Source organism: Zonotrichia albicollis, chromosome 1, assembly GCF_047830755.1.
Source record: "Zonotrichia albicollis isolate bZonAlb1 chromosome 1, bZonAlb1.hap1, whole genome shotgun sequence".
Taxonomy (NCBI): domain Eukaryota; kingdom Metazoa; phylum Chordata; class Aves; order Passeriformes; family Passerellidae; genus Zonotrichia; species Zonotrichia albicollis.
Window position 1 is genome coordinate 82,221,876 of NC_133819.1, and position 24,373 is coordinate 82,246,248.

Sequence of the window (24,373 nt, forward strand, 5' to 3'; positions counted from 1 at the left end):
AACAGGAGTTAATTTGACTTATGCTATCAGTTTAGTGGATGTTAATGTTATGGTACAGATTTTCTGTTTATTTAGGCACAGTAACCTCTCACCCAAGGTACTAAAAGTTTACTGTTTATTCTGTTACACAATGTCGACATGTCAGAAGTGTTAGAAAAGGTATTTCTTAAAAAGTTCAGACTTGTTTCTAACAGTTGCATTAGTGCCATGAATTATTAAAATCTATTTATTTGTACAAAACAAAACAAAATATACAATAAATATATAAGTAGATTTCCATTTAATTTTTTATTGAAAGTGCATTCTACATCTTACTTTTGTTTAAAAGGCAAAAAGAAAGTCTGTGTATTTTCCTTTGAGATGTTTCATACATAGGTGCAAGTGTTGTGTGCTCCACTAGAGAGGAGAATCCCTGTCCTCCTGGAATATAGTTATTTCTGGTAAGAGTGAGTTTTTGCAATAACCTACCACTTGGTCAGGTTTAAATATTGCACATTTTGGATATCAGACTTGGGTTGTTTTTCATGGCAATACTCGGCATGTGATGAGAGGAGCAGCATGTTTTGTGCGGGCTGATTCTGCCAGTTGCATTGGAGTCTCAGACCACACAGCTGGCTGGCTGGCACCTCCTGCACTCTCATTGTGAGAAGCCAGAAGTTGTGCCATTGAAGAAGACTTGTCACACTTGTGCCTTTCATGGCACAGAGGGCTCATGACCTTGAATGATTTCGTTTTTCATAGTAGCATTTTGTGCTGTTTTTCTTCTCATGGGAAGACAGACAATGTGGAGAACTGAGACGGATGTGAAAAGAAAATCTCTCTCCCCGTGCAAGTTCTAGATTTGTCTCTTATGAAAATGTTCATTTGCCTTCTGTTCCCACACAAACACAAAAAAATACATAAATTGAAAAGTGTTTTTGTTTTTTCAGCTAGCTAAAACATTGGGATTTCTGCCAATCTTATAGTTCATCTGTATGGAATGCTGAGTAGGAAATTTGGTTCCTCCATGAAGAATCACATGATGTGCAAAAATTGAGAACATCTGTTTATGGGCAGATGCCTTCACAGATGTTATAGCTGCATCTGAGGCAATTCTCAAATGTATTTCACTGTTCCTTGCTGACAATCTGATTTATGCTTTCTAACAGTGGGATGGCGTAGGACCTCTCCCAGACTGTGCAGAACCACCCAAAGGAATCCAGATGCTGTGGCACCCTTCAATAGTCAAACCCTACCTCACACTTCTTTCTGAGTGCTCAAATCCAGACACGCTGGAGGGGGCAGCGGGGGCACTGCAGAACTTGGCTGCTGGGAGTTGGAAGGTAGGAATATTAACCCAATACATATTTCCTCTTCAGTTCTGTACCTGCAGCTGACAGCAGGCTGGTGATATAAATGTATCTAATTGCTGCTGGTAGTGGAATAACCTTCTGTTCTCATAGAACTATCTGAAGTCAAATCTGAGATAGTAATTCAAGTCCTAGGTACTCATATCATAGCAAATGTCAGCGTACAGGAGCAAACATCACATCAGCCAAGTCAAGTATGAAAAATTGCCCCTGAAAACCAATATCCAAATATGGAGAATAAGGAGAAGCAATTCTTTATGAACCTGGGTGACAGAGCCATGAAAAATGAGCCAAAAATGCCACCAGTGGCAATCAAAGGAATCCATATTGTTTTGTCACTGCAGAAACTGGTTGGCATTGTGTCCCTTAGGAGAAGGCAGGGCAGAGCAAGATATAAATGATGTGACATCAAGTAATCTTAGCATCTACTTTTTTTTAAAAATAAGGCATTATTAAAATACATTCATAATATGATTAGTTATATACGAGTGAGGAAATGTGCAATCAAGGCACTCTGTTCCAGCTAATCCTACTTTTCAATTGTATTCAAAAGCACCATTTTTCTTTTACATATGATTTGCAGTATGTCCAGTGAAAAATTTAAGAAAATGCTTTCAAATTTAGAACAGATCAGTAAAATTCAACATTGAGCTTCGTTTACTTTTTAGGGCAACTTTCCTGGTGGTAAACTGGTTTAATTGGCTGAAAGAACTAACTGTGTAATCCTATGGTGTAACTTTAATGCATTGATTTTAAATTAACTCTCAGCAGGAATTTTTCTCATTTGCAATGAAAACAGTCATGTACAGGGAAATGCACTGATCAAAGTTATGTCTCAAAAGGTATCCTGTTGGGTTTTAAGCAGTTGGGCATTCGTATGTGATATGTAAATACCAATTTAATTAGGCATTCATTTTTAAATATTAGCACTGGCACTAAGAAGTTGTTTTCTTTTTCACATAAAGTTTTATTGGAAGTTGGGTTGGCACACTCACTAGCTCTTCCAAGACATATTATGTTTTTGGGTTTTTTTTTATAATGGTGTTCCACCAGATTTATAATGTGTCATTGACTGTTGCATTCAATGGCATGTAAAATGATTTAACAAAGTATCTGTTCAGTGATTTTTGTCCTATGTAGCACTGTGCCTGAAAGTCATTATGGTTTTATTATTCTCATGTTTTAGACTGCTTCAGATGGTGTAATCCTGGCAGCAAAATGTAATAAATGTGTACTATCCATCTGGGAATGGGTGTAGTCCTGGTCCAAATGAGAAAACAATGCATGCATGTTTGCCAGGACTAATGGAAGTGCTAAAATCCAAGTGGTGTCCCTTCTCCCATTTCTAATAAATCTGTATACCTATCATCCTTTAGTTGGCAGAAGTGTACAGTGAGAGGAAGGGAGGCTCTGCAGAGCTCTTTGGCAAGTGCTGGCTTAGAAAAACTGGTTTTGGACTTTAATACTATCTGTGCTGATACCATGGGAAAAGCTGAGTTGTTCTCATATTGCTCTATTTTTCTAAAGATTCACCAATTCTATTACAAGGGATGTGCAGACACAGAATGAATATCCTTAATTTCACATGTCATACTAGCCATTTTTGTGAGGGGAGTAATCCTCTTTGGGGATTACATAAGCATTGATGTTTCCACCTTTTGACCTCTCCTTTCCGCTGCTGCAGTCCAGATATAAAATTACTGAAATAAAAGATAGAAAACTCTTAAAAGAAGAGGTTATTCCTAAGGGAGATTTTAATTTTTTTAGTTCCTCCAACAAATGGTAATTGTATAAAGAATGGTATTTTTTTTTTTACTTGAATTCTTTCAAGAACTTTATGATTATTGAAACTTAAAACTGAAAGAGAGAAGAGCAAACTGTATGAAGATAAACAGTGTTGCTATTAATAACAATAGCAGTCGTGGGCTTTTTCCAATTAGCATTATTTTAATACCAGAAGAATCACAGACTATATGAAGCACCCAGCCTACCAGGTGTGCTCACACACCACTGAAGATACAGTCTCTTCTGGAAAAAAATACAATGCAGTTGATACACTTGCACAGTTCTTTCCTAGCTGTTTCACCCTTTTGGTTCCTCTGGTACAAAGCTGTCTAATCCTCTTGGGTGGCCAGGAGGTAATATTTTTAACACAGGCAGTGCTTAGCCAGTGCTATTACAGAGAGAAAGTGAGCAGATAAAAGGAAGCCTGAGTAATTTTTAAAAAATAAAAAGTTATGTAGGGGATTTAGATAAATGTCTACCACTAGAATTAACAGACGATATGTGTCTAAATCCCCTAGACTGCTTTGGAGAATTTCAGGCACAAAAAGAAAGCAGCAGTATGTAGCTTTAAGGATTAATAGCTCAGAAAGGCTGAAAGTTTTCATTATTTCAGGGTGTATAGTTTCTCAGGGATACATACACATAAAATCAACACATGCACATGGTGAAACAGAATCTTAAGGACAATTTTAGCACTGCTTCAGTTGCAGGAATTCCTTCTAAAGCCAAATACTAACATAAAAGAAAAAAATGAGACATACTTATATTTACAGACAATTTTTCTATGTCAAAATGAAACACTTAGGACTAAAGTCTTGACATATATTACTCATCTGCAAAGTAAAACTTGGGAGTTTTTTATAATGACCAATGAAATATTTGGTCAGTGCAATTATTACTACACCAAGCACAGTCTATAACAAACCAGAAAAGGAGCATCTTGGTGGCAAATACATTAAGAGATCCAAATGAAGATTTATCAGTACAACAGGATACTGATTTTGAGGTATGAGGAAGAATATTTTCAATGTCAAAATTAAACCTGGCATAATTTATGACTTTGGTGTATATTCTGGTTTTGAAAAAGATTGACAGCTTATATACAAAGCAGAACTTGTTTTGGAGGCGACTGTTTCAGGTAAACACAGACATTTGTTCATCTCACTGTTCTACATCAAGATGTCATCACATAAGAAGGACACTGGAATTGGAATCTGAAGGAGAAGAAGCACCTTTGTCATGGAAAATTACATGCATATCCACACAGAGATATCTTTTTTGTTCATGTGGTTACTTGATGCATCCATGAAAAATAGGATTGGCCTTTCTGGAATAATATCTATGGAGACAGGCAATATGTAAGTCTTTTGGAAAGACTGGACAAATTAACATTTTCCACATCACTGCCAGAGCATCACATTGCCTAAGGTCCAACTGCTGCCCTGCACAGTGACCTCTGACACCAGCCAGGGTCACTGCATGTCCCCCTGTAGTATATTCTATAGCCATAATACGCACTCCAAGCTCAGTGCTGCTGCCTGACAGCAGTGGGGCAGTTTGTCAGCCCGGGAGCTGCACCCACCCACCACCTTCTGCCAAGCTCAGCTGCTACATGGGACTGCAAGGGTTACTGTTTTAGAGAAGTCATTGCTTCCCAAAATGTTTTATCCCATCAGATCATAACCACAGTAGTTTCATGATATCCTGAACATCCTGCAGGCAGAAGGAGCAACACATGAAAAGCATGGCCATTGGGTTAGGCTTTGCTTCCTCTCATTGCCTCTCTAAGTTTTTTATTTTTTTTTTAAAGAATAGGCTTTTTGTAATTATACTTAATGTGAACTTGAATATTAAAGCTGCTTAGAAATATGAAATAATAAAACTAGGGAAACACTTTCCTCATCAATCTTAGCTGGAGTTTTCCCTGAACAAATAAGGTTTGAGACATGCCTTTGGAAGCAGTGCAAACTCGTTATTTCCCATTAGGTATTAACTTTCACTGGGAGCTCTGTTATTTTTCTTTGCCACTTAATTTGTGTTTAACCAAATTTGTGCAGAAATGTAGAATAAGAAAAAAGGAGACTTTCTGACTCTCCCAGCTCTATTCTGAAGACAATTGCCTGCTTATTAAGAAATCTCTCCCATTATAACTCTTCAAACCAGAAGTTCTTTCTGAAACTTCATATATTTTTTTTTCTTTTAATGCCTTGGATTGAAAAAATTACATGGTTTAAAATTACAAGAGTGATCCTGTAAAAGATTATCTTTTTATATGTAGTCTGGCATTAGTACTTCTCCTCAGACGGTAAAAATAAAAGTGGCAAGTTCTTTTTAATTTTCACCTTGGTCAATTGGCTATTAACACATTAAATCTCCTGAGCCTGTAAAAAGTTACATGCAAAATGTCCTCAAGTTAACAATGTCAAGCATCCAAGGTTATGTCCCTTCTGAATAAAATTGCCCTCTCAGGAAGAAAGGAAATATTAGGATATGTCCTTATTACTGTGTCTTTGTGTGTATCTGACAGCTGAATTTAGGTTGATGTCAGTTTATCTGCCAGACATTGCTGCAATATTGCAAGACCTATTGCTCTGAACTCATAGAATCACGAAGGAGCTCAGGTTGGCAGGGACCTCTGGAGGTCATCGGGTCCAACCCCCTGCTTAATTAAGGCAATCTAGAGGCAGTTGCCTGGGACCATGTCCAGATGGTTTTCTGAATGTCTCCAAGACTGGAGACTCTACAACCTCTCTGGGCAACCTGTGCTCGTGTTCAGTCCCCCTCACAAGTGAAGAAGCAATTCCTGCTGTTTTGCAAAAGTCCTGTGTTTCAGTTATTGCCCATTGCCTCTGCTCCTACATAACCTTTGCTGTTACATGCAGTTGTAACACAATGTTGTCAACACAAGTGGCATTTCCTTAGTTTAGTCAAACCCTTAAAAATAAAATCTTCATTCATATGATTCTTAAAAAAAAACTACTATCATGACTTAATAGGCAATATCTATCTTTTAAAACCAGGAAACAAGATTTACTTTATTTCTTCTGGCTTACATTGGAACCAATAGCACACCTGCTCTGGGCCTTGCTTTGTCCCTTCTGTGCACTCAGTCTTCTGTCTCAGTTACTTTACAGGCTTTATGAACTCCCTCATCTGCTTTAATGACAGGATGGCCAACTTCCTTTTCCACACTATTGCTGATACAGGTCAGGATGCCCTTGGCCTTCTTGGCCACCTGGACACACATTGGATGGTGTTCAACCCCTGTCAAGAAGCATCTCCAGGTTCTTTTTTGCTTGGCCACTTTCGAGCCACTCTGCCCCCAGCCTGTGGCACTGCCCAGGGGTGTTGTGATCCAAGGGCAAGAAGGGTTAGGTATCTCAGCCTTTCCCTCATCCCCTGTCACTGTATTTCTCTCTGCATCCAGTAAAGGATTGAGATTCTCCTTAGCCTTCTTTTTGTTGGTGCTGTATTTATAGAAACTTATATTTTTGTTGTCTTTTACAGCAGTAGCCAGATTAAGTTCTAGCTGGACTTTGGCCTTCTGATTTTCTCCCTGAAACCTCAGAACATCCATGTAGTCCTCCTGAGCTCCCTTCTTCTGAAGGGAAGGGAAAAACTCGGTTCATTTTTCCAGAGCTCCAGCTTTGTTCAGCCGGGCTGCTGCTTTTCCCCACCAGCTCATCTTTTAACATAGAGGGATGACTTGTTCCTCTAAACAACTGGAACAAGCTTTTATGATTTCCAACTTGTACAATGTCTAGCATTCCTGGACTTCTTTGCCCTTCAGTGCTGCCTCCCAAGGTACTCTGTGAACCAGTCTCCTACGCAGTCCAAAGTTTGTCCTCTGCAAGTCCAAGGTAGCAGTTCTGCTGAGCCTCCTCCTTTTTATCCTTTGACTATAACATGAGGAGCAAGTGCTGCTCTGTTGAGGTCAGTATCACTCTCAGGAAACTCCAGCATTCCTTGGCTGGTTCTTTCTAGTGCCTCTCTTTTCTATACCATATTTGATCATACTCAGCAGGGAATGAGGAGCTCTTTGGTCAGACTGCTGAATGTCCCTGCCTTTGATCCCTAATATACAGGTACAATACCCATGTGAATGGTGTTTATGGCTCATTGCCCTGATCTCTTGAGATTGGCTAGATGCTATCTTGGTCTTTGTTCCTTACACAAGCAACTGCGTTTATTTTGTTAATTCCATGCCAGGGAAATCTGACTCTCATAGGAGCAAGAGCTCCATTAAGTAAATTATTAGATAAGGAAACTGAAAACATAAAAGGGACGATTTTAGGCACAAGGTCAGTGCAGCTGCATCAAAGAGCAGTATGAGAGAGAGTTTCAAGCTCCTTACCATGCAGACTCTTGAAGATAATGAGTAATTATTTTTTAAAGCAACAGACATCTAGGTTATCAATCTTCTCTTATCAGGCAAGGACATATTGTGGGTTCCTTGCCAGACTTTTCTGATGACTCTAGTTATTTAGGTATTAACCCTTTGAAGTTTCATCAGGCTGTTCCAGGAGAAAGTTTTCTTGGATTACAGTGAAAAGGCTTACTTTCATTTTATCCAAAATAGTAGTATTATGAATCATTATGTGCTGGGATGCAGAAGATCACTTATAACATACTATGTAATCAACAAAGTCAATTTTTAAAATAACCAATGCTTTATTCTGTCAGGAATTCCAATGCTTTGTTCTGTCAGGAATTTTTACCTGGGTAGAAACACCTCATAAATGAGGCAGCATCAATTGTTAAATACATTGCATTGTATAAATACATAAATTGTTAATACATTGGAGATATATTGGCTCTAGAGGACAGAAGACAAAATTGAAGGGACAGGACAATATTTAAAAAGCAAGACCTGCTGCTGCAAACACTTGTATCACAGATATCATAAAGAAATTAGCATGGCCATCTGTATATGGAATGGGAGCACAGTAGTTCATAGTGGCTTCATGTTCAAGGTAATCCCTTACTATAAGCACTTTTCTTCCCGTGAGATGTGTCACTTTTGTCCCAAATCTTTTCTTTTTTAATTATATTAGCTACAATGCTTGGAAAACTGATCATAAAAGTTCTCAGATGATTTTGGAAACTTAATACCTACTTGTTCTGCAGAACCAAGAATGTTGAGGTGCTAAGGCAGTTCCTTATCGGTTTTGCCTTCCTGCTTAAGGTAACATCTGTTAACACTTTTATTTTTCTCTAGTTAATTTACTTAACTTAGTATCTTTACCCACTGGATTTTTTCCTTTCTCTTTAACCTTGACTAAGTTGTGGAACAAAAGAGTAAGTAGTTAACACTTTACTCTTGTCCCAACACAAAGATGTAGAGAGCTTGCTAGTAATATACCAGACAGGATCATTTCTGGGAGTAGAACACCACAATTGGGACAGAAAGTCCTTGGGAAGTCTCTTTCTGCTCTCTTCAGAAACTGCAGAGTTAACCAAGATTTCAGAGCTTTCCTCTGTCAGGTGATGTGACTTCTTAGGGATCCCAATAGAGTTTTTTGAGTAAAATAGTTCTGTAATTTTTGAATATAAAAATATTTTCCTTTTTTCCTGATAGGTATATTACAATGAGTCTGATCAGACAGAGAGGAATATTAGTCTTTAATAATCTTTGATTATTCCACATGCAGTTCTCTTTCATGGTCTGCTACTACTGTTAGCATGGACTCTTTCTAAGCCTTTGATAGCAGACCTCAAGTCTCTCTAATCTTCCTGGTACTCTAGTTTGCTGAGTAATTTAGTTTGCTGTGTCATGCCTGCACTCCTGATTTAACTTTCATGTTGTGGTTTTTATGTCTCAGTAGTTCCTTTAGTATTCAGTAACTCAGTAGTCGTTGGGTCACAGTGTTGAACTGTACAGTACAATCCAAATTCTAGTCAAAGCTGAAGTATGGGATGAAATATTCTGCAGACACTTGGGGAGCACTGATGTCAATGGCAGGAAAGTGAATCCATTCAAAATGTCAAGTGTATACAGTTGTTGGTGCTTCTTGCATTTTTAGAGGGGGAATTTATTTTGGTAGTGTTCTTCTTTTTCATTTTATGATGGAAATTTCTTCATTGTTCAGTTTGGTCTCCTGTGTTCCTGCTTCATAGAGAAATAAAGAAAACCATATGAAACACCAAAAGGAGTTAAGTGAATAAGTGCTTTTAAATTCTTCTGAAAAATATAATTGAGTTTTATCTAGAGTAATTACTCTTTTCTTGACTTTCAGCCTAATATAATCTTAAATCTGTAGAGGCATTCACTTGTGCAGATGGTGTCTGACAAACAAAAAAATAATTTGCAAGTTTACTCTCTTTTTCTACCTAATTACTGTGATGAAAATAAAAAGGAAGCTACTAATGAAAGTGGACATAGAGCTCTACTGTTTACCTTCAAAGGGATGTGTAGTAGTTATGCCCCCCAAATTCCATTATTGGTAAAGTGTATTCATGCACAGACTTTGGCTCCTGTGCTTGTCTCTGATAATTTAGCCTCAATCTGATGCAACAACAATGATTTTATTTTATTTTCTGGCTGCTTGTTCCCACTAAAGTGTTTGCTGTTCCCACAGGGGTGCTTTTGCTTTACAAACTGAACAGCTATTTGATCATTGACACTGCCTCTGATTTGTGCAGTAACAGGATAATTAAGTGTATTAGCAGAGTGCCTCATTTACTTACTGATAGGCAACAAACCCTTTGTCTCTTTTCTTTTTTATGATTTTTTCATCTCTTCACTTTTATGCTTCACTGAGCTCGTATTAGCAGTTGACCCACAATGTGGAAATGCCGGCACCACACGATGGCTTTAGGCAGAGGGATCATCAGTGTACACAAGGCTGAATCAATTTCTCCATTCTCTGCAAGAATGAAATAGCCTTTTGAGGCACCTCCATTTGAGCTTTCCTGAAATCCACACAGTGCAGCATAATTGCTTGCAGAGACTTGTCCTAATTGGCAGCTTAAGGAAAAAGAACCAGACAGTTCATACCACTTTCCACATGGAAAGTTCTCCAGAGACCCTTGAAACAATTAAAAGCGTTTCTCTCTTTCTGCCTAAGGTTCATGACTTGAAGCAGCAGATTAAATGATAGCAAATCACACATTGAGGAGTCTGTGAACTTTTCCCAAAGTGGATGACATCCTCTGGAAAAAGACAGCTTGGGAAGGAGAGTAGTACACAGGAGAGAGGAGAGGTTTTGTACATAACTTTTCTGTAGTTCTCCACCCATTGTTTTATATGTATGTGTGCATATGTGCATCTGTAAAAAAATACATCTGGATCTTTCCCCTGTGAAAGCTTTGGAGCTCTCTTTTTTGCTGTTGTAATCAAATTGATTAGTTCATTACAGATCCTGAAGGCTTGCATGTTGTTTATTTAGTAAGGAGGTTTATATTTTCTCTTTTTTTTTTCATACCGAGTTATTTCAGTGTTTCTCCTACAGTGTCTCCTACTCTCTCTCTAAGTTTAAAAGAAAAACATTTCCTAATTTGTTGCTCTTAAGCTTTTGGGTTGGAATGGATGATGAAAATGCGACATCCTTGTAGCACTTTCAGTGCTACATCCAGTTGTAACCTGGCTTTATAAAACATGTGCTTATGTTTTCTCTTGGTAGGTGGCTAAAAAAAAATCAAAGAAAAACTGTTTACTGAGGTTTTAGAATGGAGGTTTTTAAAATATAGTGAGTAATCTAAGGGATTATTTTTGATTCTCCCTGGTATTGAATAGACATAGACAAGGTTTTTTGCTCTCAAAACAAACACCCCCACTGGTTCCACATGTAGCCCATTTTGGAGATGCTACATCTGTGATTTACTTCTGCAATGAACAGCCGCATCTTTCACAATACTCTCAGCCAGCCTGAACTCTCACCTCAACCAGACAGGCTAACTTCTTTCTCAAAATATTCTCGCTGTTATCTTGAACTCTCACGCTGGCAGTCACCTTGTAATCACAGCAGACACAACAGATGCTTCCCCTGGGAGAGATGTACAAAATACAGCATTTTTTAAGTGCAAGGAGGTATTGCTCATTTCCCAGCTGCAGGTGAGAATAAATCTAACTGGCAGTTAAATACATATTTATTAAGCCAGGAAGGTTGGAAATATCCATTTGTTGTTTCCATAGCATCCTTTATACTTAAGATACCATTAAAATTAATGTATAGGGAAGAAACTTTTTCACAAAATACTTCCTGTTAAACTCTTTGATCCTTAAGATCTGTTTTATTTTTTTTATCTGATGATCATCCTACACACTGGTTCTAGAGAAGAGACTGGAGGAGAGAGCATAGAAAAAGATCAACAAGGAGTCCTGCTATCATTTATCTCCCCTATGCTTTTTGCTTTGCAGCACAAAATGTCAGCACATTTATGTTTTAGACACTTTATTATGCCCAGGGATGCTGAGAACCCCTTGTCCAACGTAACTGACAAGATAGCTTATCATAACTGTTATCACTTTCATCTTCAGCAAAGTCCAGCCAACTGGCTTTTGTTATGCATAGTTACTACAGAGGAGAATTAGTAAAAAATACTCTTTAAATTCTGGAATTCTGGTTTGTGTTCCTTTTTTCCCAATTTCCCCTGAATCATATCACCTGGAATGAACTTCTGCTACGGACATTGCAGCACTGGAGTTCTTGTCTATCTCCACATCTACTGTTTTTATCATAAATATGTATTCTGGTTTTTGCTATTCAGGGCATATATCTGATATAAACAGATGCTTTTAAAGTGAGCTCTTCATCTGTGGTGAGTAGAGGCTGTATGCAGGGGTTAAGCATGGTCTACTTACAGTGAATGTGCTTTTTTTTTTTTACTCTGCCTGGCTATGGAGTAATGCTATTGCAATGTAATTGTTCTTTACAGTGGGATGTCTTTGTCCAAAGAGAAGAACCATCTAGATCAGAAAATCCTAAGACTTATCATCCTAGTTTCTGAAATAATTGAAATATTTCAAAAGCAAAGGCCTTCCAGAACTTGTCTTCACCTTCCAGGTACAATGGCAAGATAAGCATCCATGCCATGGCACTGAAAGGAAGAAGACATTCTGCTTCAATAATTTCCTTTCAGCGGTCAGTACAAGAAACATGAATGTGAACTTTATGGAAATTGCAGAGAAGAGAACATGAACTGAAAGGAATGTGTGCCTGTGAAAGGATGGCTTGTTTTGAAGTGGGCTGTGCTGAGGAGACCTGTGCATCCACAGGTGTCCAAACAACTTAACTTTGGCAGTACCCATATACTTTAAACCCACGAGGTCACAGCTGCTGTCCTGTTTATGTTTTACAACTGCTGGAGATAGCAGCAGAATGCAAAACAGGGTAGTATAGCTGATCTTTCACCCCTTTATGTGCTGGGAACCCCAAGTTGAACAGCTCTGGATGGATTTCCTAATCATTTACAACACACTGCACAGATCCCTTGTTCACTGACGTGATAATCTTTAGAGCTCCTGAAGAGTTTTTTAGAAGTAAACAACTCCATTCATCATTTCTGCTGTCAAATGAAAACAATGTTTACATGAGAACATTCTGCTCACTTTGATACAAAGACAAGGCCGTGCCAGTGGTGTCATGACCAGCTGTCAAGTGGGAGATGCCTACAGGCTTCTCTGATAGAATCAGCCACTGGCTTTATCCTGCAGTCACGTGATACCTGCGGCCAGGCACAGCACAGGCACACACTGCCCTCAGGTCAGCTCTTGAGGGAATGGCTGGCCCTTCAATGTACAATAGTATTCCAGTTAGGATCACTACAGCTGCCAAAACCAGGCATGAAATTATCCTCAGTTCTCCTTCTGAACAAGTTAGCAATCACAAGAGAAATGATAATAGTGTTTTCATGTTTATAGACTGAATAATTCTTAGGGTAACAACAAAGAATACTCAGACCTCTTGAACTTGCTTTGTAATACAAATACATATTTTGTAAAATAAATATTGTTAGTTTAGCAGTAAACAAGCATCATTAGATGTTGCATACAAAACGCTGGTGAAAAGAAAGTTGTCTGCAGACTTGGGCTGTGAAAATGTAACCAGGTGTGCTGGGAAAGAAGTCAATTCATCATTTAATTTCTCTGTCACCATTAAAAAAAAGAGTGCTGATTGCCAAATCAAGTGGTTGCCTGGCATCATCAATGCAAATATTTCCACTCCTTTGAATTTTGCATCCAGGTGCTTCTGTTGGCCCTTACAGTGTTGTGAGTTCAGGTGTGAACTGAACTGTGACACATTGCTCACTGTGTCCCCTCTCTCTGTCCCGTGTGTTCGCAGTGGTCGGTGTACATCCGCGCTGCCGTCCGCAAGGAGAAAGGATTGCCCATCCTGGTGGAGCTGCTCCGGATAGACAATGACCGGGTGGTATGTGCAGTCGCTACAGCTTTACGAAACATGGCCTTAGATGTCAGAAATAAAGAGTTAATAGGTATGTTCTTTCCAGACAATCTATATATACTGCAGGCTTGGGGATGGTTTGTTTTTTTTCCAGTTCGCCGCAGAATGAGCACAATGAAAATTATTTTCACATATCTAGAACAATTTCTTTAATTCTTTCTCTAGTGTGTCATATTCAGATTTTATGTGACAGCTTGCTAGTATATATCAAGGAATTGTTAAATTAATTAAACATCATGCAGTGTTTCTTGATGTCTCAGGCTGTAATCTCTGTAAGAAAAGCAATGGCTTTGTTCTGCTTTAGCATTTCATTCTTAGGCTGGCAGTAGCACTTGCATCTTCCAGATCAAGGATCTAAGCAGAGCACCCCCTCCTGATCCTCAGATTACCTATTGCAAATAACTTTGGAGTCATGAAGTAACAAGGCAAAAAAATTATAAGAAGGTTACAGGAATTTACTGGGCAGATTAGTAGCTCCAGCAAGAGACCTGGGAGACTCTTACTTCACAAACAAATATGGTGTTAAGGAAAAGGAAAATAATTCATGTAAATTGTTATTGCCCCAAATTCTGATCGTACAGGAAGCACACATATGGGGATTTTATTTTGTTCAGGTTTTTAGTGGGTTTTTTTTAGCTGAAATTCATCCAAACACTGTGGGTCATTGAGCTTTTATTTTCATGTTCTGTCTTTGAAAAATAATCACTTCCTTGATTTTTAACTATTTCAACAATCACAACCAGATTATTTCTACTTCTGTACATTAAGAGCATATTTTCTGTTAATTTTTCCTAACTTGTTAATTTTTTATCATAACAGCATATTTCTTCTCTACTTTTGATTATAGATACTATGATCATAATGTTTATTATTTGCATCCAGTGCTATCTTAGGGTTAATGCTTCTTTACAGCAGTGCTCTGCAAGTTGCTAAAACAGGGCAATCACTCCTCTCATATTGGGAGGAGTGTCTTATTGTACTAATGTTCCCGGATCTGCAAATTTCATTTAGGAATGTAACACTATACATTTAAAATTGGACTGTTTTACTCTGGTTTGCCATTCAAAATACTGGTTAAATTATGGATAGTAAATTTGCACAACCTCAACATTATAGTGTTTTATGAAATTCTTAAATAACACATCATAAAAACAAAGAAATTTTAAAAATGTGGGAAGAGTCTGGTGAATATAATAACCTAATATATTTATTTATGTAGCCAGCTAATAATAGCTGGTGAGTGCTGCTCTACTTTATGTTATTTGTAATGTTATTCTGAGAAATTGTACTTCATAATTGCAATAGTAATTTGCTGCAGCTTAAAAACAGTCCAAACATGCCAATATGACAGGGGAGTTATGATTATAATTCTTGGACCATTTCAGCTGTGATCTTTGTATGTTCATTTCTTCGGCTTTCATCATTGGACTTCAAAGAAACAGTAATAGCGGTCATTACTGCTCTTGTTCTCTAGTGTTTCTTAGCAAATAGGGCCTATCATAGAGCTGATTTTTAGAAATGCTAAACATCAGCAGTGGTCAAGGATTTCAACTCATGTTGTAGTCCATCCATTTTTGTGATATTGCACTTCTGTGTATTGTATGTGTATTGCAGGATGCCTTAGCTGTTGCTATGCAAAGGAAGCCTCAAAAGGAGCTTGTGCTTTATCAGGGTAGTTCCTCAAGCATCCTTCTGCCTAGGCAAAATCAACATGCTATTTATCTTTTCTCTTTCTGATTGTTGTTAGTGCATCATATTCTTATGGTGACACACTCTGCCTCACAAGCTGGAATTTTCCCCATAAAACAACCTTTCCTAAAGGTTATCTTTCCTAAAGGAGAATTTTCCAACTGTATATATAGTAAAGTTACATAGCTAGAATTGAGTTGGTTGGGGAGTTTTTAGTGCCTTTATAAAGCTTTCTTTTCAGTGGTGCTGTCGTTGCATTCTCGACTGACATTTTTTTACTGAAATGTGCCAGAGAATGATATATTTAATTCTGCTGCTGCCAAGCAGCCCATAAATCAGTATTGGGGAACCTGGAAAATATATTAGAAAGCTTGCTAAAATCCAGGCTCACCTGTACTGTGCTACAAAAGAAACAAAAAGACCCTTTTCTCAAAGGCCAGAAGTTTCATACTAGACTTCATTGAATTGACCAATCTGTTTTGTTTTTCACACAGATTTATCAACTATGATGCTATATTGCTAAAGGCTGGTGAGAGCCTTCTCTTATAAATTATCTGAGCCATCCCCATAGCAACATTTTCTTTATTTATATTGAGGTCTTCTTCCTGGGTTTCCTTCCAGGCATGCTCCATGTCTTTAAAAAGACCTGCTCTTTTCTCCTTCCTCGTTGCTTTTGCATTGTGTCATGTGTCCCTTGGCTGAGACAGGAGACATCCTTCATCCTTCTCCTTCCCAAAACTGAACTGCCCTCAAAAACATGGTAAATCTGGCCTACTTAGTACTGGAATAGATAATGCAACACTCAGTTTTCTCTTCTTGAACACACTTCCCAGGTTCATTCCTGGTCACAGCTTAGACAACATTCATTTTCACTTGACTTCCAGGACCCTTGTTTGCATAAAATAGCACACAGTCTTCGTTGTTCCCAAGAGAGCACCCAAGGGAAAGGTTTCTCAGCCTTTTCTCTCTCCCAGCTGAGGGAAGGATCCACTACTGATATTGCCCGTTTTGTTCTTCCTTGTTTTCAGTGATCTAGGCTGTGCAGCATCCCTGTGTCCCTCTGGTATCACATTTTTCTACTTCTATTCATGTGCTCAGCATTTTGGAAGGTGGCTTTTCCTTCCTTGAAGCAGGTTCTGTCTCTGCTAAACTTCTCCATGGGTCCATTAGGTTCTCCCCCCCAGCCCCTGTAGATGTCACTGAGTTGACAAAAATCACTTTTATTTGTTTTCAACTGTTCACTTAGGCAGAAGAAAATCACTTTTTTCCCACAGGTCCTCTAAAAGCTATGTTGATGACCTTTGTGTAGTTATGTCATTCCCCTGTTCATTCCCTCTTCTTCATCTGTCCCTTTCTCTCAAAAAAAAGGTGAGTAAGGGAAAGTAGAATAACAAACCCACCATTCTGTGTTCCTCAGAGCTATACTGGCACCTTAGTTTGAGAATATGATATTATTCTCTTTCAGTTCAGTTTCAGGGAATGCAGTTTTTAACTTGAGGGTTTTCTGCAGACCTCTTGCTTCTGGCAGTGCTGATCAGGCCAGCACCTCACACCAAAGCTGTCCCACTGTCTTCCCTACAGTGAGTGCACCTGCAAAATTCCATTTTCTAAAGCCACATTTCGTTGGCATGCTATCAGAAATTGCTAACTCAATATAGTTTCTTTTCTTTGATTGCAAGAAACTTGGATCAGCTGGATGGGGCAGAAAAGTAAAAAGTAAACCCATCTCCTGTAAACAGCATCTTGGCAGGATGAATTGTTTCCTTGCAGTCTGCCCCAGCAACCTTCAATGGCTTTCTGGTTCAAACGCCCTCCACACCTTTCTGGTTCAAAAGTCCTCCTCTGGACTTTTGGGAATTTTCTTTCTTTTGGGAATTACCTGAGCCTGCACTGTACACTTGTGTCCTTAGGACTCTCCCAGCCAGCACTGGTGCAGCAGCCTCCCTTCTCTCCCCACTCTGCATGTGAGAAGGTTTCCAAATCAGGATTCCCCATTCAGTCCTGGGAAACAAGCCAGCTTCATCCTTCCTTTATCTGAAAGACAGACAGCATTTTCCTCTCTGCTGCTATCCACGACCTCTTTGACAAAGGAGATTATGCATTATACAGTTAATTGAAAAATAATGTGAATTGTTATTCTAAGTAAACAAGAATGTACAGACTATCCCTGTCTGAAATTTTTGAAGGATGACTATCCCCAAAATTTGCGTTTTCCTTGTTCTTCTGTATGCACGGCAGTTACCTTTTATTTTAAATGGCAATTACTGTGGTTTTTTGAAGTGCAGTAGGTGGTCTTTCAAACAAGTTAGGCTGATTTTTCTAGCTGCCCCAGATGAGAAATTTGTCACTATTCATGTACTACAAAATATGTACAATATAGGATTTTTCCTCTTGAAGGAAAATTTGGAATTTGTGTTAGTACTGTTCAGTGGTAAGTCCACAGAGTATGGGCTTTGGAGAGAAAGCAGAGCTGGAGGTAAAATGTATAAAACTTCAATGCACAGTTTTGTGCTTTAAGTCGTTCTGTCACTTTCGTTTTATCCTGACAATGGTTTCTAATGCCGTTCTGGGTCAGAATTCTGATTAAGAGGAATATTGTACTAGTAATTGAAAAGAACCATTCTTTCTCTTGGCCTCTTGTCTGCACTTTTGCAGTTAAATAAAAGGGGTTTTTTTTCCTTTTTTTTAGAGACTGGTAGTATTTTAATCCCTTGGGGAAAAGGAGGACAGTTACACTTCAAAAAACTTCAAAGTTTTTGTTGACTTCTTACATTGTGTAGAAAAGAAGTCCTTGCATATCTATGCCCTTAAAATGTTTAGAGAATCCAGGTGTCTGTTCAGGGCTCTAGATTCTGTGAAGTTTGATGGGATAAGTTGAAGTGTTATAATATTTAAAAATATTTGTTAACGGCTGTTATTTTAAAAGCTTGATTCAGATAAGTAAAGTTAGTGGTACGATTTCTTCTGCCTTCACAGGGTTTTGAATTAGTTTTCAAAACAGGGCCTCGTTTTTAAATAATGGTTCCTGAGTTTGGGACTGTGTGTCTGTACTGAATTATTATCCTCTTTTCACTGTTTGTCTGTCAGTAATGCAGTTATACATGCAAAATTCAACAGTAGCACATCAATTAAATTATTACCTAATGGGTACTGGAAACTGCTTACTTTTGCTAGGTGCCTAGAAGTTAATTGTCTAAGATAAGATGCCTGTATTGGATGCCCTTATAGGTGACTGAGAGACTCACAGAAAGTGACTTATTTTGTCTAAAAATAAGATACTACTTATTGTGAGAAGGTGGAAGTTGCCCTGTATTACCATATCACTGTTGTTTAGTGATGAAAACCAACTAAGAAGTGTGTAAATTGTCAGTGTATGTCTTGTGATCTCATAGCAGTGTGAGTCTGTTTGGGTGCCTGGTGTTTGTTTCAAATTTTTATTGCTAAACTTGAGTTTGACTGAATGATGTATCAGGAGTTCACAACTCTAATGAATTGTTAGATTTGCAGAATAATTCATGTTGGAAGGAAACTCACAGGGTCACCTTGCCTAGCTTTGCACTCAAAGAAAGTTCAGATATCTTATTTCAAAGTGTGATATCAACGTTTGGAAAGACTGCTTTTTAGCTGTGAGGCTGAAAATAGATCAGAATCAAGTATTTGCATTTTCAGAGCAGAACATGGCTCTTCTGGTGTATTAACAGCTACATGGAGTCCTCCTATCTCAGAGCATAGCTGCATTTTGTTTTAGATTTAGTAATAATTCTAAGTGAAAAGAGTTTCCAGTTTTGGAGTTACAAGAACAACAGCTGAGTCCTAGTAATGTACATTGATAGGGAATGTGGAGATGTATTGGGAGATGATTAAATCAAATATGCAGCTTTCATCCCCCTTAATAGTGCCTACATGCAGCTTTCTCTTATATTTGGATGTGAGCATTTTCAAATTTCTCACACATACAGCTGCTGACAGTGAGAGAGAGTGAAATTTTTATTGGATTTTTAATTGATGTATAAAGCATCTTAGTCACTGGAATGCTCAATTTACTTAAATTTGTAATGCAGAAGATTCCAGAAAGAACTAATCAGTCATTTGTTCAGAAGAAGGTGTCAACATAATATATCCTGCAATTTTTAAATTTATATCCATTTTTATTGCTCTTCATTTTTGTGTTTGATAGTTGAGCTGGGCAAAACAATAAACAGATACCTGAATGAGAACAGGCTGTCATCAAGAAGTTGAGGAAGTTGATTTGCAAAATTAAACATATTGTCATGCATTAATAACTGGTGCTCCTTACTCTTCATCAGTGAAGAGAAAGATGCTATTAAAGTTAGTAAAGGAGTAATTAAACTATGATGTTTTATAGCACCTGTATAGCAACATCTGAACTCCCTGGTTTTTAGTGTTGTATAAATAAGTTAGCTGAGAATGTAACCTGATGAATGTTTAAATGTTAAGTACTTTTTCCATTGTGGTGTAAAAGCCTTGCGTCAAGGAGACATTGACTTTTCATGTGCCTTAGCCACTTGCATGTTGCTTTTTGCTCTCTTGTTTCCTCAAATATATTTGTGACAAGCAGACCTGGTAATTACAGAGGTTGGAAAAGATTTTCAATCTCAGTCATTTCTTATTAAGTAACACTCTCACATGAAGATTTAGGAGGAAAATTAACATTGGTCAAACTGAATTATTTTTTTTTAGTATCAAACTCAAGATCAAACACTTTCAGAATTCGATCAACACTTCTACATCTGAACTTTCCTATTGCCTAAGTATACACCTGTCTGGATTTGGAGGGATTTTTCTCTTCCATGAAATATCTGAAAAAAAATGGTGTTTCAAGTAGTCAGCTGGGCTCCTGAGCAGTAGGAAGAAAATGGCACCTCTAGGTGTTTATCCCACTTATCTCTATCACATAAAATGTTTGATCTTACAGTCTAATGGGTCCAGTGTGAGAACCTAGAGAAGTGGCCAGAGACTGAGTGGCCAACTTTTGTGTCACTAAGATAGGGAAGTAGTATTCCATCAGAAGTTGTTCTCGCAATGCAGGCTAAGCACTGTCCTGCTCCCCTTTAATTAGGTCAATAGACTTGGCAAGGGCAATTAGTGAAAAAGCTCTACAATTTTTCATTGTCACCCAAAACAGCAGAAATAACTGCATGCAGATTCAAATCTAGGATAATGGGGAATACTACTTCCATAGATCTGTTTTTACTTGTAATGCCAAGTCAGAGAATCATTTCATCTCTGTCATAGTAAGGTCAAGATGCTTCACAAATTGTAACCACAACCCAGCCATAGGTCAGCTATTCCTTCTAGTAGAGTAAACTGTGGGGAAATGCCTGTAAAATGCCTGTATTTTTATTTTAAGTGCTGTAATCAAGAGAATCATCTTCAGTATTGCACCATGACAGCTTCTCTAGATGATCATGGTAATGTTAAATGATGCCATATAGAGCTTTAAGGTTTACAAACCTTCAAGTCTTCATTATAGGTTTTATCGTTTTGTATTTACATTCAGTATTTCTTAAGATTGAATTCTGAGTGGAAGTCATAAAAGTTGCAAAATCTTGTAGAGGTGGCCCAAGAAAGCCTAAATTAATTGTGACTGCCAAAAACACCACCAAGTGTTTGAAAAGTGCCTTTTCACTTCACTGATGTGCATTTCACACATGAGAAAGTGCCCTGACCTGCACCTTACATTTTATTTGAGATAAACAATTTCTGTTCATTTCTCTTCTCCTGCACAAGGTAGCAAGCAATTAAACTATAACTGCATCTGCTTTTCTCACTCAGAAAATTGACATTTCAAACAATTTAATATTAATTTTCATCTCTGTTTCTCAGTATGTTCGTGCTGAGAAGTGCCACTTACCTTTTGGAGTTCTGATCTAAAAAGTGCGTATAATTTAGTCACATGAAATATACAAAGGTAGAAATGCAAATTTCAGAAACTGCCAAAGTGATTTTAAAAGCACTTTTAAATCCATGAGAATGGAAAAACAGCTTTGAAAATCCAGGTTTTGTGACAGCCTTACAGTAACAGATAAGTGTATCAAAACATGTTTCCAGCCTATTGTGTATGAACTTATATTGATGAAACAACGAGCTAGTTTTATTCCCTGTAAGATTCAAAATAGTGTTTTGCCCTGAAATACATATCACCTTAAATGACTTTTAAATTATAGAAGTGACATATATGGCATTTTTTACTGAAAGCACTTTTCTTTGAAGTAACTCAAATTCCCATTCATGAAATGTCAGTGCAAGACAGTAGAACATGACAGGTGAATTAGCATTTGATAAAGGAACGTTGTTTTCTTCTTACGTGTGAAGACCCTGAGAATGGGTCTGGGCCACTGTAGTTTCAAAAGATGTTGAAAGTGGATCTGAGAAATGGAAAAATTTTAAACCAGTAAGAAAAGGAAGGACGAATGTGTATTGATTAAATTTAAACTACTTATAGATGGCTTTCAGTCATATTAACAGTAATTTTCTCTGTGCATCTACATCCATGCACTCTCTAATGTAGTGCAGTTGTTCCTGCAAAACCTCATTCAATCCTAGTTCCCAGGTTAGATGCTGACAGGTGAAGTGGGCAGCACACAATGTCCCCCTCACCTCGTGTGGCTTTTAAGAGATACTTCCACTTGTATTTTAGTGTCCCCAAAGTTTTCTTCATGTTTTAGAGTGTTTGAAAAGGAAAAATGTTAAGGACAAAACCCGAACAGCATTCATTCACAAAGGTAATACTGGTAGAAAATTCTGATTGCAGGGACCTAAGCTATGTCCTTGCACAGGAGGAGTAATTGTAGGCTAACACAGAAATAAAGTACCTGCAAATATGCAACCCGTGTGTTTGTCATCATCTATTAGATTTAAAAATGCACCATAGAAAGTCTCATTTTTACTGGATAAAAATGCAACTGTCAGGGTTTAGAAATGGTATTCCTTAATTTAGTGCTCCCACTGAAGTGAAAAACCACAAGCTGCTTTCCTGTCCCCATCCTCTCCAGTGAGAGACAAATGGCAGACATACCAAGCTGAGATAAGAACAATTTACTGGAAACCACAATGAGATAAGAAGACAGACAGTAACAGGAACAGCAACAAAGTTGATAACAAAAAGATACAGAATTGGTACAAAAAGAGGCTGTTCTACAAAAATTGGTCTCCAACCAGGACAGTGAACAAAACAGTGGACAGATTGTCCACATCCATGCTTTCTTTTTCCCTCAAGCCTGAGACAATGATAGTGTTTAATAACACCATATCTTGGCCACACCTACACAGCTCCAGGCTCTGCCCCGTCACAGCTACTCAGAAAATTAACTCTGTCCTTGACTGAAACTTGGACAACAGCAAAGGTAGAAGATACCAGAGAGTTAGTGTTCAAAGAATGCAGGATTAGGAAAGATTGTGAATGTCTGGATTCTTAAAACTGGCATTTTAACTAAATCTCAGTGCAGTTAATTTGAATTTAGTTATTCTTTCTATTCCTGACTGTTAGGTGCTTACACAATATTCTGGTTCGTAGCACTTGCCCAGTATGGGCAGAAGGTGATGGTAGTTCTTTGTTGGGTTATATGCACTTTGTGCCAAAATACCTGTGAGCATGTGTTGGTTTAGTCATTGATGGATATAAAAAAGGCAGTCAGTCACAACACTTGTTGGGTTCTGCATGCCATCTTCAGAGGCTTCTGTTTTCTGACAGTTTAATTTGTCTTCATTAAGTACTTCAATGTAGGATGTTTTCGCTTGTAAGAGCCAAGTCATACCCTGGTTGTTTCCATCATTTATTATGAATTTCCGTGTTAAAGGCCCTTGTTTCAGGTAATACTAGTAAAACTTCAAATATACTCCTAATTACAGAAAGCAGAATAAAGGTGTTTTGCTGCAGCCTTTGCAAATGAATGCTTGTGTTTCCTATGAATATTGTACCTTTATGCACATGTAGCCTCTCAGAAGGCACTGGCTGGGATTGGCTGGTAGCACTGTCACTCTATCTTAGGTTTCTGGTCATTTATGGGCTCTTTTTTGTTTGTTTGTTTTTATTGGTTAAATAAGTCTTAGAAAAAATCCACTTCCACCCCTACTTAACAAACAGTATTTTACAAAATCAAAATCTGCTGTTTCGTGCTTGTAACGGGTGCAATTGAACAGAGCAGTTTTGTAATACACAGTTACAAAATATTAAAAGGGTAACAAATTCTCATCATCTGAGATAAGTGAGGGAATAATCAATTTGCTGAGGGGCCTTATTATCATAATTCCATAAGGTAAGACTGTGATTCTTCTACTTAATATCTCGATGGGCTCAATTAAACAAAAGTAAAGAAGTGTAGTTTTGCTCCCAAGGAAAGCCTAGAGAACCTTCAGAATCAGCTTCAAAGCCCCATTGATCTCTCCATGGCATCTCTATAAAATCTGGTATTACTGCTACAATCTTCTGTGTTACTATGTTTTCCATTTTCCTTTTGCTTCCTCTTGTGGCTGTGTTATGCAAGAGGTTGTGTGAATGTGAAAAAGATTCAATGACTACCCCCTAGAGTTAGCAATTTGATATATGTATAATATATGATATTTTATAATGATAGATTGAACTTCAGGAATTGACCTAAGAAAGTATTGGCATACATTAATGCTTAAATCCATGTTTTTTGTATTGATGTGTAATATGAGCAGTGCAAATTGAAAGACCAGGATAAGACAAAAGGAAACAGCATTTTGTTAGCACTTAAAATTGAAGGCCTTTATTGTTTGAAAAAATGAACTAAATAATTGATACAATCACTCCAATATTCCAGAATGAAGATTTTAAGTAAACATAATCAGAGAGACATCTTTAGAGAGATAGTTTTGAGAATTGTCAGTAGATTGACAAGTTTGTTTACCTTACAAAAAGAAATAGAAATAAAACCTACCTTGCTGATGGTTTATAAACCTTGATAAATGTGCAGGGAAGGAAACAGCAATGAATTTCAAAATTGCTTGTCGTTGTGGTCTCAGCTGTTAAGTAGTTGCTAACAGTCTGGAATACATGTACTATGAAATTCCTTTGGTCACTAGATGATATTGTGCCAGTTTACTTCCTTTAGTCCATATAAGCCTAGAAAATTAGGTTAACTGAGTAACTTTGGAAAATAC

The 24,373-nt window shown here is 37.8% G+C and overlaps 1 protein-coding gene across 7 annotated transcripts in view; it reads left to right on the forward strand.

Annotated features, from left to right (window-relative positions):
* The window catches only part of CTNND2 (catenin delta 2), a 638,971-nt gene that overhangs the window by 555,026 nt on the left and 59,572 nt on the right, over nt 1-24,373 (forward strand). For all 7 annotated transcript variants that reach the window (XM_074545751.1, XM_026791790.2, XM_014265131.3 and 4 more), the window contains 2 exons: nt 1,149-1,322; nt 13,418-13,568. In XM_074545751.1, the coding sequence (XP_074401852.1) occupies nt 1,149-1,322; nt 13,418-13,568 (325 nt within the window). The remainder of the gene's footprint in view (nt 1-1,148; nt 1,323-13,417; nt 13,569-24,373) is intronic.